General features: G+C 38.9%; 1 protein-coding gene across 1 annotated transcript in view; it reads left to right on the top strand.

The window, feature by feature from the left end:
* VWF (von Willebrand factor) overlaps positions 1-18248 on the top strand; it is a 98244-nt gene extending 79996 nt beyond the window's left edge. The window contains 7 exon segments of the mRNA XM_010076140.1: positions 4252-4368; positions 7426-7524; positions 8897-9025; positions 10718-10776; positions 13037-13040; positions 15224-15304; positions 17965-18248. Coding sequence (XP_010074442.1) covers positions 4252-4368; positions 7426-7524; positions 8897-9025; positions 10718-10776; positions 13037-13040; positions 15224-15304; positions 17965-18153 — 678 coding nt within the window. The 3' untranslated portion in view covers positions 18154-18248.
* The last annotated feature ends 316 nt before the right edge of the window (positions 18249-18564 follow it).

Below are 18564 nucleotides of genomic sequence, written 5' to 3'. Positions count from 1 at the left end.
TGGGAGTTAAGCATCTGATGTCATTTATGCCGAATTTATCTTTGGAGAGCTCTGTCAATTGTCCATTGTTTCCCTAAATCCACATTCTGGCAGCACCTCTGGTGTTAGAGCTCTAAATATTCTCATCATCCCCCAGGGAAACAGGTCCTCTTTAGTCATTTAACCTAACTTTTAACCTGCATATTCCTGCATTGTCAATGTATGCCTTTCATTTATTTAAAAGGTAAGTTTACCCAAATCTCTTTGGACTTTTGAGGTATGTCAGAGAGAACCTTTCTCCATCTATTTCTTCTGGTTTTTATTTTTTTCATAGTCAATAGGTATAAGTTTATCAGTTTGTTAGAGGTAAAGCCTGTCATCAAGCATCCATCATCATTTGTGGGGATTACTTCCCTGTAGAATTAAATCTGAGGAATAACTCTGCCTTTCTTGTCAGAACACTGTGAGAATGGTTTTAAAGTGGTAAAATCTGAAATAATCTGCTTTCTCTTTGATTCCTCTATCTGTCTTCTCTATAGAATGTTGTCAAAACTAGTTATGGCATTTTATAAAGACTATACTTGTAGAGTATGTGATGCAGTATAGTAATTGGTAGCTCCTGCCACCTGCTGTTATACAGGATATGTGTACATATATATATTTTGTGTTGCAAAAAGGAAGTGTTTCTCTAATTGCTTGCTGTCCTTTCATGAACAACTGATTGTTTTCTCTTCCAACAAGATCTTTACCTGATCAGTCAAGTTTTTGTTTTATTTCCAAGTGTTTTAAAGTATTTTAAAATACTGTAAAATGCAGCATAAACAAATTTTGAAACAAAATGTGTTGAAGGCAAAATCAGAAGTATCTATATTCTGAAGACTTAAAATGTTTCAGCTTCTACACTACTGAAAAAAATTCCTATCTTAATAAATTTTTCCCCATTTGGAATGAATTCGTAAAGTGTTTCAGCTGACACAAAACTACATTTTGACTTATTCTTATTTGCTATCTGGCTGTATATAAAAGCTCACTTTAAAATGTTTTTCTTTTTTTTTTTTCTTTTAATACAGCTTTTAAAATGTGTTATTGTTCTTCCTGACAATTCATCATTTTATCAAACACTGCCTGTGCAACATTTTGAGGGTGTAGGTAGGCCCCAGCTGTTACATTACTTCTGTGCTCTTGCTGTCACAAATGTCAAGCATTACTGAAGTTAGCATTCAACAACACAGTTACCAAAATATTTTCTCAGGATGCAGAGTGTGAAATTTAAGTTGAGATATCATCTTGGAAGGCTGTTAAACAAAGTGGCCATTTTGATTAAAAATAAATAAATAAATTAGAGCTTATATTATAACTTGTCTTAAATTAATGAACTTTCCAATTAAACTAGCTTCATTTAATGACTTATTGTAAGCTAATCAGCTATATGTCTGGAAGCTTTCGAGCAGCTGGTGTTACTACAGCTTTGTCTTACACTGTTCTCTACTTCAATGACTGTTCCAGAGTTCTGGTCAGGAAGGAAGATGTGGTGTCCACTGAAGTTTATACTTCCTGGATTTCAAAACCTTTATTCTGGGTCCTTTAAGAATAGGTTGCAAGTTTCACTTTTTATCAAGGGAAAACTTTGCTGCATTAACTCATTTGACTGAATAGTTCCAAGTTTTGAGTCTTTTACTGCAGTTCTGTTAACTGGCTGCCCTTAATCCCTATACGTTTTTGTCTTGTATCTGGTTACCAATATTATATTACAGTAATTTGGTGTGTTGCATTCACTCTGCTGTTCTTAACAATGCAGTGGGCTTTAACTGCAGACTTCCAAGCAGGTGGCTGTATTTACCAAAAGGATTATCTGTATCACTCATCTGTTTTCCCAGGCTTTTACTGAGTGGCATTTTTGAAGGAGATCTGAGTAAGGTTTGAGCTTTATGTGGGTTATTTTGGTTGTGCTAACACTGGGTTAGCAGATGTTGACATTTCATTCTAAGTTAGCCAAGAAAACACATGATAGGTGTATAATATAAAGGGAAAAACTTGTATCAATCCATTATTTAATTCAATTCTGTCATGCTAAGCTATGTTTGTTCACAGAAAGCCATTGTAAAGCCATTTGCATGCTGATCCCTAAATACAGTAAATAAATATCATAGAACTAAGCTGTGATGCAAGCTTTGGATCAAGGTGAGACCTTCCCCTAAAAGTTCAAGGCACTTGTATGTGAGGATTTCGTTTCAACATGTCTCTAGTAAGCCCTATGTTCCTGCCTGTTACAGTGATTTTAGTATAAACTCAACTTTATCTGTCTTTTTTGCATTTAATTGGAATGTTAGAGCAATTAGCAGATCCAGTGAGGATACCAATTGTAACATCATTTGTGGCTTTATAGGCCCGTTCTTCATAATGGGAAAGCCTAGAGCTACTGAGGCATTCTGTGATAACCCTTTACTTCTAAAGGACCTGAATTAAGTATGATTATGACAATAAACAGAACAAACCCAAATACATTTTGAAACAAGTCAACGTGATGAGGACATCTCCCAGATTTGCAGGGCCTTTGAGCGGACATGTGCATACATGTGTGAAGCTACTAACCAGTAGAGCAGTACTAGTGTCTGTGGATTGAATGCCCTTGTGAGGCTGTGTAGTCTATGCTAGAGCTATCACTTTAGTGCCTGAATGCTTTCCAGTGTTGAGAGTAAACAAGAAGTCTGGAGTTTCATATGACATCTGCTGTCCTACCCTCTCCCATAGAAAAACGTTATGAGTGTGTCCTCATGCCTGTATCCACTGAGGTCTTTTAACCCTCCAGATTAATCGCTCAAAATTCACTATAAAAGGTTAAACCAAGAAAGCTTAAGAGTCCCACATCGACATCTCAAGATGAGTTGTTAAAAGACAGGGGTCTCCACATTGGTATTACCACTTCCATCATGTTGTATGTGGAGGATCATTTTTCTACACCTCCACCAAACAAGAAATAAGTCATTGCTATTTCTGGTGTTTTATAGCAAACCACTGAGGCCTGTACTGGGATGCAGAGTAAGAATGTAATTAAAATTCTTTAATTCGAACATTTGTCATTCAGTGCGTATGTCAGAGTACTGGCTCTGAACTAGCCATAAACACGCTACCTTCACACTGTTACTCTGGCCAGCTTCTTCATTTGCTCCATTTGTTCCAGGAGTGTTTGCTAGTGTGGAACAAGAAAAAAAGGAATTTGAGAATGTGCATAGTATGTAGCATGGGAAATTCTGGGTCCAAATGAAGTCAGCAGTGACATTCCATCGACTTTTGAAGCACAACTCAAAGCTTTTATAATCTACCAATATTCAGTGTCTGTTAACCTTATTTATTAGGTTTTAGAAGTTCTCTGTGAAAATCTTGAATAGACTCCTCCCATTTTCTCTCTTGAACCATAGCACTTTGTTATTTTGGGGCTGCAATGAAAGGCTGTGCACTTGGGAGGCAGAAAGACTTTGTATTTAGAATTCCTTTCAGTGCTAGGAATCCAGTTATTAACCCCACATCCTTTTGTTTCCCATTTAATAATTTGGCATTTTTTTCCTCTACATTTTAGATGTCATTTTTGCTTGCTTTAAAAGGTAATGGGATCCAGCAAACAAGGTGCTTGGGAGGTGCTCAGGGAATTTAAACTGTATGCCGGCTCAGCCACCAGTTTGCTTGTAACTATGGACATGTCCAGCTCTTTGCTCAGTAATTTATTTTCTGTTTTTATTTTTCTTTCTCCTGTCTCAATTTTAAGCTTTTAGGCCTCAAGAGATTCTAAGCAGTATTATTACAAGAAAAATAACAAGTAATTTCTGCTCATGATCTGTGGGTTGTGATGGCTCAAGAATAAAAACTTGCTGGCAAACCAATTTACTACGTTTGGGAAAAATGAACTGGGGACAACCATCTAACTTGTAGTCAGGATAGCTCATGACAAAATCTTCCTCATCACTTTCAAGGACTCCTTTCTTTCTTGCTAGCTTTGTAAGCAATGAAGTAAGAAATGCCAATGCCATTTCACAGATTAAGGAGTCCTAAAGGGCTTACTTGAAAAATAGCCTCATGCTATGTTGCTTGTTGTGGAATTACAGATGGAAAAAGTTGGATCTCTGGAAAGTGGAGCCACCATTTTTCTGTTTTCTCTTGGAAAGAATTACAATGCAAGATTTAATGAAAGAGAATTAACCTAGATAAAATTGCTCATTTATTTGAGTTTTGTTGAAGAGACAGTCACTGACTTACAAACTGGTTCTAATGTTTCAGCCTTGGAGGCGCCTGATGGTGGATCAATGCACAACATGTCTCTGCTCCTTCCAGTCAACATCTTCTCGGAGATATACCCTGACGTGTACAAAATTAAGCTGTGAACCATGCCCAATAGTAAGTGAAAGTGGTGTGGATGTTCTTGTTAAGAATGTGCCTGATGAGAAGGTCATGTTCTTTGTTGTATACATCAGTTTAGGTTCTGTACAACTCTGAGACCTGTTGCCTTTGTTCAAGTTTTTCTGAGATGTCATGGCCCTGTGTTCTTCTTTCACTGAATTAGATGAAATATACCAAATGTGATCTAAAGCCACAGTGTAGGAAAGGTAACTTTTCATAGTACTCAGTTGCACAGGCATATTTTTATTTTGTCTTTTAGACTACTTACCCTTAGGGCAAAATAAGGTTTAGCAAATCATTTGCAATAGGAACTGCTGTGTCTCCTTCTCTACAATAATATCTGTCCCTCCAGGGACCGGCAACTCAGGCAGATCTCCATGATTCAGGACTTTCCTATGACTATTCAAAATCGTCTAATAGCTGGGTGCAATAATATTTCTGTCTGGTTCCCATCCCTAGGTGATTGTCCCCATCAGTTCCACTGGCCTTTTTGAAGTCTTTGCTCCTTCTTTGCTGGTGTCATCTGCAAGGAATGAGCTTGGCTGTGAAAGCCAGAGGCAAATAGCTCCCATTTTCACTCCACTGACCAACAGTGTGACCAGAGGGCCTGACTAGGTCTGCTCAATCATATACACTGACAGAGTCCCTGCAAAAGAGAGGGGCAGAGTTTTGGATTAATTCTGTTTTCAATCCCTAAATAGAACTGGAAAGGACAAGGTAGTAAGTCAAGTTTCAGTGGTTTCATCTGTACTAATAAACTAAACAGAGCAAGACTTGCAGGCTCAAATTATGTCCTGCAACCACTTACCTTGAAGAATTGTCAGCAGTGTCCCAGATGGCCTGTTCTCACTAGCAAACTTCCAGATAATGCTGGGCACAGGTCAGTGGTTAGGACAACCCAAGGCCAGCCTGTTTTCGGGGCAGAATGCAGTTCAGATGTACATATGTGTTCCACTTGTCTGCAGGGCCAGAAAACTGGCCTTGACCCACTGTATTTGCTGTTAGGGAGGTAGCCTGTGACAACAGGGAGAACCTGGAGTACTTTATGTAGTTCTGAACCCTAATATCACCCCTCCTGTAAGGTATGATTATAGACACAGGCTTCTGAAAGGAAAATAAACGGCCAACCTCAGTGCTGAGCATCTTCTTCACTTCCACAAAATATAACCTGTCAGATCAATGAAAAAAGCCCAGATACACTAGAATGAATCTGTGGCCAGAAACATGTGTGCATATGCACATTCCCACAAAAAATACACAAACATCAGTTCTCTCTTTTCAATGCAAGAAGGCAGCTGTAGAAATTAAAGGTAGAGGAACCACTAAAATACATGGTAAAAAAAATGGGGAAGCATTCCTCTCCTGCTTCTTTCACCACCCACACAATTCCCAAACAGCTCCTTTTCCCCACCTGACCCCAAAATACAGACTGAACCCAAAAACCCAGAAGAAAGGGCAATTTCCAGTTGGGCTTATTAAGCACTATGAACTTGTGTTTAGGAGATGTGCATCTACCCAAGGGAGGTTGCAGGTCTAGGTGTATGTGTCCCTTTGTAGCTGTTGTAATGAATCTGTCAAGCTTGAGGGGAAAAAAAATATCAAATAAGATGGAGAATGTCTTCATTCCCATAAGGCCAGTGGGATTCATGCACATACTTGGGATCTTTCCTGTCTCAGTCATTGGTTTCATGGTATACTCAGATTAAGAGCATTTCCTTCATAATGAACAAAATCATGGGTTAAGAGTACATGCTCTTTCAGGAGCACCTGCTTTCTACTAGATGCTGTAAATGCACTGGTAACTGATGTGCAGCCAACTCCAGCATATTCTGCTCATCAAGGTCATTTTTTGGGTCGTTTTATGACCTACTTTAGGTGCTTAGATTTTTGCCAGTAGAGCAAGTTCACCTAAATAACAATGAACTATGTTTTCTTCCAATGATTTAATAGTAAACCCCCACCCTCCCGAAATTATTTTTCTGTATAAAACATGTGGATAACATGCCTTCACTCAACCAGAAAGTGTTTGTTGCCTTAAGAATGTTTAGCTCATCATATGCAGCTGTTGGTTATGTGTAGCAGCTGGAGACATTGCTGTGGGACACTTCATGTGTTAACTCAGTTCCTTTGTGTTGTTTCTTTTTTTTTTTTCTTTTATACCTTTTTACCTTTTTTTTTCCCTCTATACCTTTCTTCCTCTCCATCTAATGCTGCTCATTCTCGCACTTCAAACTACTTTTCCAAGTTGCACTGTGAAGTATTAATTACCTTTTCAGAGAAGCTCCTGGACACCACAAATGCTAACTGTGTCATGCAAAACATTTTAATAAGTTTCTTACCCTTTGTAGTGGGTTGACCCTGACTGGACACCAGGTGCCCACCAAAGCTGCTCTATCACTTCCCCTCCTCAGCTGGACAGGGAAGAGAAAACATAACAAAAGGCTCGTGGGTCACTTACCGGTTACCATTATGGGCAAAACAGACTTGACTTGGGGAAAAATTAATTTAATTTATTACCAATAGATTAGGATGATGAGAAATAAACCCAAATCTTAAAAACCCCTTCCCCTGCCCCCCTTCTTTCTGGGCTCAACTTTGCTCCTGATTTCTCTACCTTCTCCCCACAGCGGCACAGGGGATGGGGAATGGGGGCTGTGGTCAGTTCATCACTTGTTTTCTCTGCCACTCCTTCCTACTCAGGGAGAGTACTCCTCATACTCTCCTACTGTCATGCATTTAGTTGACCTGACCTTGCAACTCTTATAGTCAAAGAAAATCTAATTTAGTGGACACAGGAGACTTTGTACTTGGAAATAAACTTCTCTCCCTATTGTATAATAAATCAATACAAGGATTAATGCCAGCCTTTATAAAACAAAAAACAAAAGTATGCAGCTAATTAGATTAAGCTAGTCTAGTCCTACTGTTTAAAAAAGCATTTTGCTGGATATCACTTTCTCCACTGAATTTTTTTTAAAAAACAACTTCTACAAAGAATTATAGGAAGCATGCTTAAAACAGAATGAAGCCAGAAAATCGTTCTTTACCTTCTAGAATTACAGAAGGCAGGAAATCCCTGGCTCTTGTTGTGGAAAATGTGTGCCAACGTCTTGTGGCATCAGGTTAAGAGATGGAAGGCTTAAGGATGTTCAGGTAAGTTTTAAGCACTCTTTCTTTTATTTATGAGTAAATGTAAATTTAGCGCAGAGTTCTGGTGAACACAAGGAAAGTGCATTTTTTTCTCCCTTTCTGGGTAGGCAGCATGGTATTACTAGTGCCTTTTATTTAATATCTCAGAATGGTTTCTCAGTAAAGTTCTTTTTGTTGTTGTTTTTTGTAAATGAAAAAAGGAGACTTCATACCACAGTGCAAAATTCCAGAGGGAAATTCTAGATGCACCTGCAAGCATTAATATTGTCAAGGAACTTTAACTGGAAGATGAGCTCAGACAACTACTTAGAGAAAATTAAAAACCTAATTTTAAATGGGAAATGGATAGTTTAAGTTAAAAATATGACTTTTTAAAAATTTCTCCAGCATGATAGATCCTTAAACAGGAGTGGATATTTTTTCTGGTTAGAACCCATCATCTTATCTTAAGAAACAGCACGTAACATTTTATTTTATTCCATTCGTAAGCTAATTTTTGGATGGGGAGAGTATGGGAAGAGCAATGAAGCTAGTGAAGGGTCTAGAGAACAATTCTTATGAGGAGTGGCTGAGGAAACTAGGGTTGTTTGGTCTGGAGAAAAGGAGGCTGAGGGGAGACCTTATAGTTCTCTGCAACTACCTGGAAGGAGGTTGTAGCAAGGTGGGTATCAGTCTTTTCTCCCAAGTAACAAGTGATAGGGCACGAGGAAATGGCCTCAAGTTGCACCAGGGCAGGTTTAGGTTGGATATTAGGAAATATTTCTTCACTGAGAGGGTTGTCAAGCTTTGGAATAGGCTGCCTAGGGAAGCTGTTGAGTCACCATCACTGGAGGTGTTTAAAAGATGCATAGATGTGGTGCTTAGGGACATGGCGTAGTGGTGGACGTGGTAGTGTTAGATTAACGGTTGGACTCAAGGGTGTTAAAGGTCTTTTCCAACCTAAATTATTCCATGTGGGGATGTGGGTGTGGTTTTATGTCTTTTTTTTAAAGAAGCTTGCAACCCAGACAGAAATTAAATATTCATGCATATGTGTCTTTAAAAGACAAGTCATAGGCCAAACTCCCAAGTTTCTCACTTAGACAAGTTTCCCTTTTAAGTTAATGGAAATTTCTTCCCTATTAAGAGCTGAAAAAGGTCAGGTTTTGGCAGTCTTGACTGAGCTGTAATCAATATGGCTATGGAAGTAAATAGAAGATTATTACTTTGTTGATAAACTGTTTTGTTAACTAAAGATTTCCATCTTTTATAAAATTCGCACCATGGTACATTAATTGAAATATCAGTAAAGGAATAGACAGATTGTACAGTATCCTGAAAAGTTACTGTCCCATGTTGTTTCTGTGTAAAGCTAACAGGCCTTAAATTTTTACAGCCGAATGAATCACTTCAGGATGGCTGTGATAGTCATGCCTGTAAAGTAAACGAGAAAGGGGAATTTATCTGGGAAAGGAGAATCACTGGCTGTCCTCCGTTTGATTCCAGACGATGTTTGGCTGAAGGAGTAAGTAATGAAATGGGTCCTATTTCAGGTTTCCTAACAGAATCTGTCATGTTTATGGTTCTGTATATAGGTACCTTACATGTATGAGGGTGGGAAACCCCAGCCCTCTCCCAGCACCTTAGCTAAACTGAATTTGAACTTTCTTTGAAATTCAGAAAAATGTTAAGTTTTCTTTATTTTGAAATACCTACTGGTTTTATGTGGGACTATACTGCAGGGGAGATGCTGAGCTTGCAGAAATTCTCTTCCATATGAAGCGGCAAACATAAGAAAATGGTTGTTCTAACAATGTTTTCAGTCTGGTATCCAGAGCAAAACCCCCTTTTTTTTTTTTTAATATGCATATGAAATGCTAAGACATTTTTTCTCTACCCTCATATGAGTTTAGGGAAATAAATTTTCACAGTGCTGTAGAAGAGCTGAAACTTTCACATTTGCAGTTTTTTGGTATAATGCCATAATAAAAACCCCACTCGACATGTTCACCCATCTTTCCTGTGATTTGAGGTTAGCCACACACCCAGGAACAGAGAGCAGGTTGGGGTGTAGCACGTGGGGTCCTGCTTTTGCTCATCTAGGATGACACAGGTGTTTATATCCACCTGTTCCCATTTTCTTGGGCATGAGAGGAAGCAGGAAACCTTTAATAAATCTTGTGGCCAAACCTCTCTCTACAAACACATCAAGCAAATGGAGGATTTGATATGCATATTGCAAGGAAGAATAAAGCTTCTGCAGTGCATTTCTCACTTTGTGAAATCACTGGAGCACACACAGCTTTGTTATACAAACAAAGATTTAGAAAAATCCTGGATTATGTTACAGGCTTGGGGTTATTATCATGTTCTAAAGGTCTTCATTGAAAATCAGTGACAAATAGTTTACTTTTTAACTGGAACTTCCCAAACAGCACTTATTCTCTTCCCATCCAAAGAAAGAGATGTTTCAGCTATAATATTAGTGCTTTTCATCTCATTGCAGATGAAAAGTTTAGGGGTTTTAACTTAAAAAGCTTTCAAACTTTTGCATGTAAATTCAGGTGTTTAGTGCAATAAAGACATCACCCTGCAGTATAAATATTTCTCCATTTTTCTATGGGTTTCACTATGGGTTTTCAGTGGTTTTCCACCCTATATATATATATATATTTGAGAATTATTTTCCATGTGGTAGTAATGAAACAAGAAAAATAATTTTTTTGGCTGTTAAAGCTTATTTGACAGATGTGATATTTTATTATGATTTGCCTATACATTTTCAGCTGTTGTGGAATACGCATGGTTTCATCTATATTGCTAAAAAAATCAAGAGGGACTGGTAAAGTTCCTTTCTTAAACAGACATAAGACTTGAATGCTATTGGTTTTATCATTCTGTTTCTCAAAAATTTATTTATATTTAATATCTTTATTTTAGAAAGCTCCAAATATAAGGTGAAAGCAGTCTCTTCAGGAGTTGAACTTGCTAATATGGTTAATTATTTCCAATTAGCTATTGACAAATACAATCACAACTTCAAAACCTTAAAAAGGATAAAGAAATTATTGCTAATATAGATTTATATTTTTGTACAATATAGAAATACATTTTTATTGCCTAATACTCTGTTTTAAATGTCCCTTTGCCTTCTTTCAGCAGAACAAATGCTTATTAATTGTGCCAAAATAGAAGTTTTATTTTTTTATTGTTTTAGGGCAGAATTGCAAAGATTGGCACTACCTGCTGTGACACATGTAAGTAAATAAGCCAAAAGTCTTGCATGGAAATTGCAGAGTGTAAGCTACTGGGTAAGGAGCTATTTTTTTTTGCATAACATGCAGTTTAATGAAACAGAGCTAAGCAATGTGGTTAAAAGAAACCATTGAAAAAGTCCACTCTCTGATTGGGCTACTGCTGTCCTGTTTTGTCTACTCAAACGCATGTTTTGACAGTATTCACAAGTGCTTAGAAAGAAATAGATACTCCCCACATTTTATGCAGATGTTAATTATGAATGTTTTATTTTATTGTTCATCTAAAGATAACAGGAACAGTATTGTACACACAGGTTGACAAGTCACATAACCTGGTACTGAACATGTGAAGCAACCACTTAATAAATAATCAATGAACTTAAAATTAATTTAGCAAAAAATACCCTGGTGGCAGTAATGTAATTTTGGTTGGTTTTCAATAATGTAATAACCAAAAAATGGTAGGGGAAATATTTGTCAAAGGTGCATTCCTATTGAACAGCTGGACTGAATCTTAAATTTGGCAGGTTAGGAGTCGGTCCTGCAACTCTTGATTTCATGAATCATTGTGTAGCTAATCCAAATGTCAGTCAGGCTGTGAGAGTAGGAAGGGTTTGCTTACATTAGGAAGTATTGCAGGGTTGGGTTCTCATTTGTAAAATGAATCTCTGATGCTCTTGTGAACAGACAACCTATCAGTTTTCCCCTTTGTAAGTAAAACATTAATAATACCGTAGCTCACTTAAAATAGTAATAAAAAAAAACCAACAGAAGATTGATATTCTCTTTTAAGGTCAGAATATCAACATCTTGCCTGTGTTCCATTATCTCTCTCTCTTTTTTTTTTTTTTCTATACATGTGCTAATAAATAAAAGATGGCCAGCATAGCAGCCCATCATCACACTGGCACAGTAACTACTGTAATAATACCCCTGATGAGGGATGTTAACTCCTAGAAAGTTTGCAGCCATTGCCTGTCTGTATAATCACTGAGCTCCAGTTTGAGAAATATAAGTCAGAAAGCTATTGAGGTAGACTGTCATCAAATGGCTCAAACAGGTAATTCAGTTAAGAGACCGTTAATCTACCAGGCTTCAAGTAAGGAATACTGAAAATTATTTATTAACAACAACAGATTTTAAGCTTTAAAAGACAGGGTGATGTAGCAGGCTCTACTAATTGAGAATGCCTATCACTGCAATTGAGGAGAGAAGGAACCCAGTTCCAAATGAACACAGGTCAATACATATATTTGTTGAGCAGCTACAGTGATATAAAAGTGACACCTCCTTGCAGCAGCTAAAGCAAACTGATCTAAGGGAAACACCACATGCCTAAAACCACCCTTGTTGTACGGGCCTTCAGATCTTTATTCACATTGATGTTTGCTTGGATGTAGCTCAAAACTGAAAAGTCCCCTATTATAGTGCAGTCCTATTCCTGGTCACGTCTCTATTCAGGGCTTTTCATAAGGGAAAAGCTAACATACTGCACCCGGACAACTAACCATGGATTTTCAATTGAAGGACAGTGATTAACACATAGCTTTGAATCAGACAGATACTTCTAGGTACCAAACTCTCTTTCTCTGTCTTCTGTATTTATATGTTTTTTCCAGGGCACTCAGTAGCAGCATGCAGTCTGTTACACATGCTACAGGGGACACCAAGGCTTGGCAAAGCTACTATAAAACCAGTGTAATTTAATTATTCTTAAAAGTCAGATAAGAGAATGCTCAGTTTCTCAGGGACACAGAGACTTAGATACAGGTTACATTGCCTTACCAGGTCTTGAGAGAGTTTGTCTTTCAGACATCTCAATAGCATAAAGGATTGGCCAAAGAACTTCTATCAAGTTCAAAGCACAGTTCAGGGTGATGCCTTTGGTTCATTAGAGTCCTACGTGTCTGAGCAAAGGTTGTTTAAGAAGCCAGTTTCCCTGTCTATGTTATGCCTTGGCACATGGAGTTTGTTAGGGTGTCTGAAAGCATTGTTCCAGGTTTTAAGTACGTAGCAGCACATATGTGAACAGGGTTATTTTCTCATTAGATTTTTGTGGTACTAGCAAAGGACTTCATTATTTGCAAAGGATGTTCCACATTTTCCTTCTTAACAAAGAAGTTGCATCTTCACTTCTTGCCTTTTTTTCCCGCATTGAACTCAATTGCATATTTCAAGTTATAAGCACTTGCCTTTGCAAAGTAGGCACAGTCTACAGAAAAGGTAAATAAAATAACTTGACAACAAGTCAATAAATCAGGATCAAAAAGGTGATGAAGCTGTGTTAAGTCTGATGACAATAATTTTGTTTGTGCTTTTCAGTTGTGCGGACACAATTGTGTATTCCTTCCAGGTGGACAAGTTTTATCAAATGAAATGATGAAATCATGAAAAGAGAACTGGCAGTTAGCAGAAACACTTTTCAGGCCTTTTTTTTTTTTTTTAATTATTTTTTAATGAAATGTAAAGCCTTAGCAAGGCCCAGAGCCAATTTGGTACTAACATTCCCCTGGAAAAGGTATTGAAAGCTATGTTTGTTGCCAAAAAATAGATAGATTTCTCTTCAGTTTATGTATCTACTTAGTTGTGCAGTTGCCCAGTGGAATTCCTTCAACTCTCTGAAATGCTGTTGCATAGTACATAAAAAGTAAATACAGAAATTCCATTGGCTAGCTAAAAATGAGTAAAAGTAAAAGCCTGTCTTTAGACAGAGCCATAACACTATACTAACACTACAAAGAACTGCTGTTTGCAGTGCATAAAATATTGACTTAAAAAAAACCTATTAGCTCCTTCACAGGTTTTTAGATATGAACCAAAACAGACAAGAGTGTTCAGAACAAAATATTCTGCACTAGTCTGTATTTGAGTGTGTCAATGGTGAGGTTCCCTTTGAAAGTGGAGAAGAGTCACTGTCAGCTACCGCAGTTAACAGATCATAGCAAAACAACCTCACTTCACAAAGAGGGATGAGCAGATTCCCTGAGCTTGCACCCTCCACACATAACAAATCCAGGCCTACTGCCTCTTGTGAGGATTTCTCATTAGATGGGAAAAAAAAAACAGTGAGAATTTACCTAACACTAGGAGCAATAAGTATTGGAAAACAAGTATCAGAGTATTTAATGACTTACTGAAAACAGTGGAAAAGTTCCCATTGACCCAAAGTTAGACTTTCACAGAATTAGTTTTCTATTTTTTTTCCTAGTTTTTCTTTTTGCCATGTTAGTTTTCTGCAAAATCCACCACATGTGCAAGGACTCCTAGAAGTTGTCAAATCTAGGAGCCCAATAGAGGTGAGGCTGCCACAGCTCCATGTCCCTAGGTCCTGGCAACAGTGAGGCCAAGCATGTGTCCCAATAGGCACAGACACGACACATGTATGCAACATGCACGCACACATTCTTTATGTACACACAGAGAAACACTTAGTACTCTGGCAAACACAAACAGCACCCACATTCTCATCCTGATCTCCCCTCTGGGTGATCCGGATGAAGGTCCTTAGTAGTCTTAGGCATTCTGTCCGGTAACTGGTCTTGCATCCCTGCTAACCTAGACTCATGGGCCCTATGACCAGTGTTACAATTCCAGTTGCTGGCACTTACGTCTCCATACACGCACATCCACACAGAACAGAGTCCATCACCCAGGGCAAGTAGTTAGAAATGGAGTTTAATAACACAGGACAGACTGCAGTGATCAAATGTAGGGCAAGATCAGATGAAAGTACGGACCAGCAGCTTTTAAAAATGCAACCAGCGCCTTTTATGCCTTTATCCATCCATTTTCCCATGCTTGTTCTTCACCAAACCTTCCCCCACCTTTTGTTCCTTCCATAAAAATCTCATAAGTCTTGTAGAATTCCTAAAATGTTCTTCCTTAGCATCACATAAGGAGTCCCACGCAGTCCTGAAGGCAGTGACCCACCTCAATCTGTGAGGTGATCTGGTGAGCTGCTCCCACTGACTCATCTTGAAGGTCATAATCCCGAGACAAGGGGATCTCTGTCCTGTGACAGTCCCAGGAATAGCCAGGTCAAGAGTGCTCTGTTTCTCTGATTAGGGTATTGGGGTTTGCATGTGTGTAAACTTTTTCCTGTTGACCTACTTGACCAATATACCATTGAACTATCTTTAAAAGGAGAGTTATCTAACTCAGAATCCAACAGGTAAAAGGCAAACATTAGGTGGCAAGTTGACTTTAAGACAAAGCAGTCAACTGAAAAAGGAACACGAGAGAAACCTTGCTCTCCAGTGGAATTTTAGGGCTGTAGTGTGATATAGTCACACAGCTCTACACTGATTACTCTAAAGAGACACACCCAATTCTCTTGCTAGGAATCTTACCAGTAATGACATCTCACTAGCAGCAATCTCAATAATAAGGGGAAAGGAATTTAAAAAAAGCAATTGTCAGCACTCTCAAACACTTTTTTTTTTTTTTTTTTTTTTTAAACTTGGTAGCGACCAGTAAGTACCAGACTGCAATACAGGAGCATCAATGGATGTGCGTCTGAAAGGGAAGTGCCTATTTCTCATTGTGAGGTAAATAACAAAAGCAACTCCCTTGCCACATCCTGCGCTTGCCTCCTTTCTCTCTTCCATAAGGGAAACATTCACTACAGCTTCACTTCAGTAGGTGGAGCACCAGTTTCTGTCCTCCTCATTGCTTCACTCAAGCAGTGTAAACCTCACTGGCACTTATTTCCTAAAGTAATTTGGTGATGCTGAATTTTCCCTATTCAAGTCAGCATGAAAAAAGGCACGTGTTAGACACAAAGGCTTTGTTTGGACCACTCTCCTTTGCTTCCATCATAAATTAATGACTCTTAAGTGGCTTTTTTAGGAGTTTCTACATAAAAAAAAAAAAAAATTTTACATCTTAGTGAACCTGATTTTCAGATCTGAGTCTACAGTTAAGCCCACATATCCCTCTTCAGGCTCTGAAGTTGGTTTATGAGAGTGTAAATAAGTATTTACGTGCATGATACTTTAAATGTATTTTAAACTTGAGCAATATGAGCAAACTTCCGTGCTGTATAAACTCTATGACTCCTCTATTAGCCTGAGCACTAAGCTGTTGTGTTGTGCATACTTTGTGTGTTTCTTCCATAATCTGATTAAAAGTTTTCATTCCTGCCCATCACTGCTTACACCTTATAGGGCAATTTCAATTTCAAACAGGGGCATGGCTGTTTTTCCAGGGCAGTCATTTTGCTATGCAGCCTCCTCACTGCCCTAAGGATCTTGAACTCTAGCATTTCATGGTCACTGAAGCCCAGGCTGCCCTTGAGCTTCACATTCCCCACCGGCCCTTCCTTGTTGGTGAGAACAATGTCCAGCATAGCACCTCTTCTTGTTGGCTCCTCTGTGACTTGGAGAAGGAAGTTATGATCAACGCACTCCAGGAACCTCATGGCTTGCTTATGCCCTGCTATGTTGTCTCTCCAACAGATATCAGGGTGGTTGAAATCCCCCATGAGGACCAGGGCTCATGAACGCAAGGCTGCGCCTATCTGCCAATAGAGGGTCTCATCTACTCGCTCTTCCTGGTGTGGTGGCCTGTAGCAGACCCCCACTATAATGTCCCTGGTCCCTGCCCTCCCTTTAATCCTGACCCACAGGCTTTCAGGGAGGCCATACATGCCCATGCCTTTTTTTTTCTTTTTTTTTTTTTTTTTTTTTTGATTGAGGGCATATATGCCCATGCTTTTCAGATAGCTACCTGGTAAAGGGTCTTCATTTGCTACTCTAGTCGTAATAACAGCGGAAGCTTGAAGAACAACAACAAAACTGCTTACCTCTCATTTAAAAAAAATTAAAACAACAATAATAATAAACAAATTCTTGACCTCTTGTCCTGTCTGCAAAGTCAAGGATAATCAGGTCCTTAGCTATGAAGTCAAATGTATTGAAGTTTCCACTGCAAAAGTACAGGTTTTGTATTGTGAATATGGCCATATATTGAGTAAAGCAAATACTCCTGCTATAGCTGTGTCATGCTAATTTAACCCCAGCTGACAACTAAGCACTACTCAGCTGCTTGCTCAGTGCCCTCTCCCAACCCCCCCCAACCCCTGGTGGGATGGGGGAGAGAATCAGAAGAGTAAGAAAACTTGTGGGTTGAGATAAATACAGTTTAATAAGTAAAGCAAAAGCTGTGCACACAAGCAAAGCAAAACAAAGAATTCACTTCCCATGGACAGGCAGGTGTCCAGCCATCTCCAGGAAAGCAGGGCTCCATCATGCGCAGTGGTTACTTGGGAAGACAAACATCATCCCTCCGAATGTCCTCCCCTTCCTCCTTCTTCCCCCAGCTTTATATGCTGAGCATGACATCATATGGTATGGAATATCCCTTTGGTCAGTTGGGTACAGCTGTCCCAGCTGTGTCCCCTCCCAGCTTCTTGTGTACCCCCAGCCTACTCGCTGGCGGGGCGGTGTGAGAAGCAGAAAAGGCCTGGACTCTGTGTAAGCACTGCTCAGCAATAACAAAAATTTCCCTGTATTATCAACACTGTTTCAAGCACAAATCCAAAACATATTCCCATACTAGCTAGTATGAAGAAAATTAACTCTATCCCAGCCAGAACCAGCACAAGCTGGTATTGAGTACAGTTTTTCTGAAGTTGTCCCTGATAATGCTATGCAATTATTTTGTGTTAATCTCAGAAATAAGGACACAGAGCCATTGAAAGAAATGGACTCTGTCAGAGTTTAATGTTGGGCCATTTGTTTTTACATCATGAAAGCTTATAGCTGCAGGCATTGACGACTCGGTCTAAATTAGTAAAGTGGCCAGACAAGTAGAACAAGGAAAAATAGCAACAAGCAGGACAAGAATGGGTGTGTGGCTTGCAACATTTGGGCTAAAGCACTTTCTGAATGCATGATCTCATATAGCTGAGACTATAACAATATGTGCTTAGAAGCCAACACAATAGCCCTGGACATCACCAATGAACTTTTAAATTACAGGCTTTTTTTGTGTGACCCGTTTCTTCATCTCTCCTTTGCTATGCTTATGCTCCTAAGACAGCCCCCCACACTCTGGAGTCAGATACCTGTTTCTGAGTTCGTGTTTTACAGCAGAGCACTGAACTCCAGGCGAAATTGTCCGTGGATGTTTTGAAGGGAAGAATCTAGATTCTGATTGCACCGAGTTCTGGCACTGTTCAAACTTGGTATCTCTTTTTTCCATTTAGGGCAAGTGCAGAAGCAATACCAGATACTCTGTTGAGACAGGGAAATGGGAAGACTTTTGCAGCTGCTGTACAGCCACTCAAACAACCATAGTCACAATCCCCCTCCAGTGTCCCAACGGCACAGTGGTGCAGCATTACATCCCTTCTGCCTCTCAGTGTGAATGCTATTCTCGGAAGTGTACAGACTGAATATTTCCAAGAAGCCTAGTTGTGTAATCTCAAGTTTTATGAGGAAGGATTTTTACAATGAAAACCTCATTTTCTTTCTGTAGACTGCTTTATCCAATAGAATCCTGACTAACTAATTGTATCAAAATGGCAAACAATAAAACTTACTAGCACAACAGAGCATTTTCTGATTATTCTTGGGGTTGTTTATAGATAAGATCTTGTAGATTGTATTGTTCTCTTTCATCCTCAACATGGAAAATAATCCACATTATTAAAAAACAAACAAAAAAAAAAGCAAAACTACAACACAGTAACAGAAACAGTTGCTTCTACTTAAAGGACATATCCCAAAGCATTTAGCATTGCCTTCAGCGACATTACACTTGCATTCCCCACTTCAGACCTTAGTGACACACTGTGGGCTTTTAG

This window comes from Pterocles gutturalis, unplaced genomic scaffold (assembly GCF_000699245.1).
Source record: "Pterocles gutturalis isolate BGI_N339 unplaced genomic scaffold, ASM69924v1 scaffold12838, whole genome shotgun sequence".
Taxonomy (NCBI): Eukaryota; Metazoa; Chordata; class Aves; order Pterocliformes; family Pteroclidae; genus Pterocles; species Pterocles gutturalis.
This window is presented reverse-complemented; position numbering and strand designations above follow the sequence as displayed.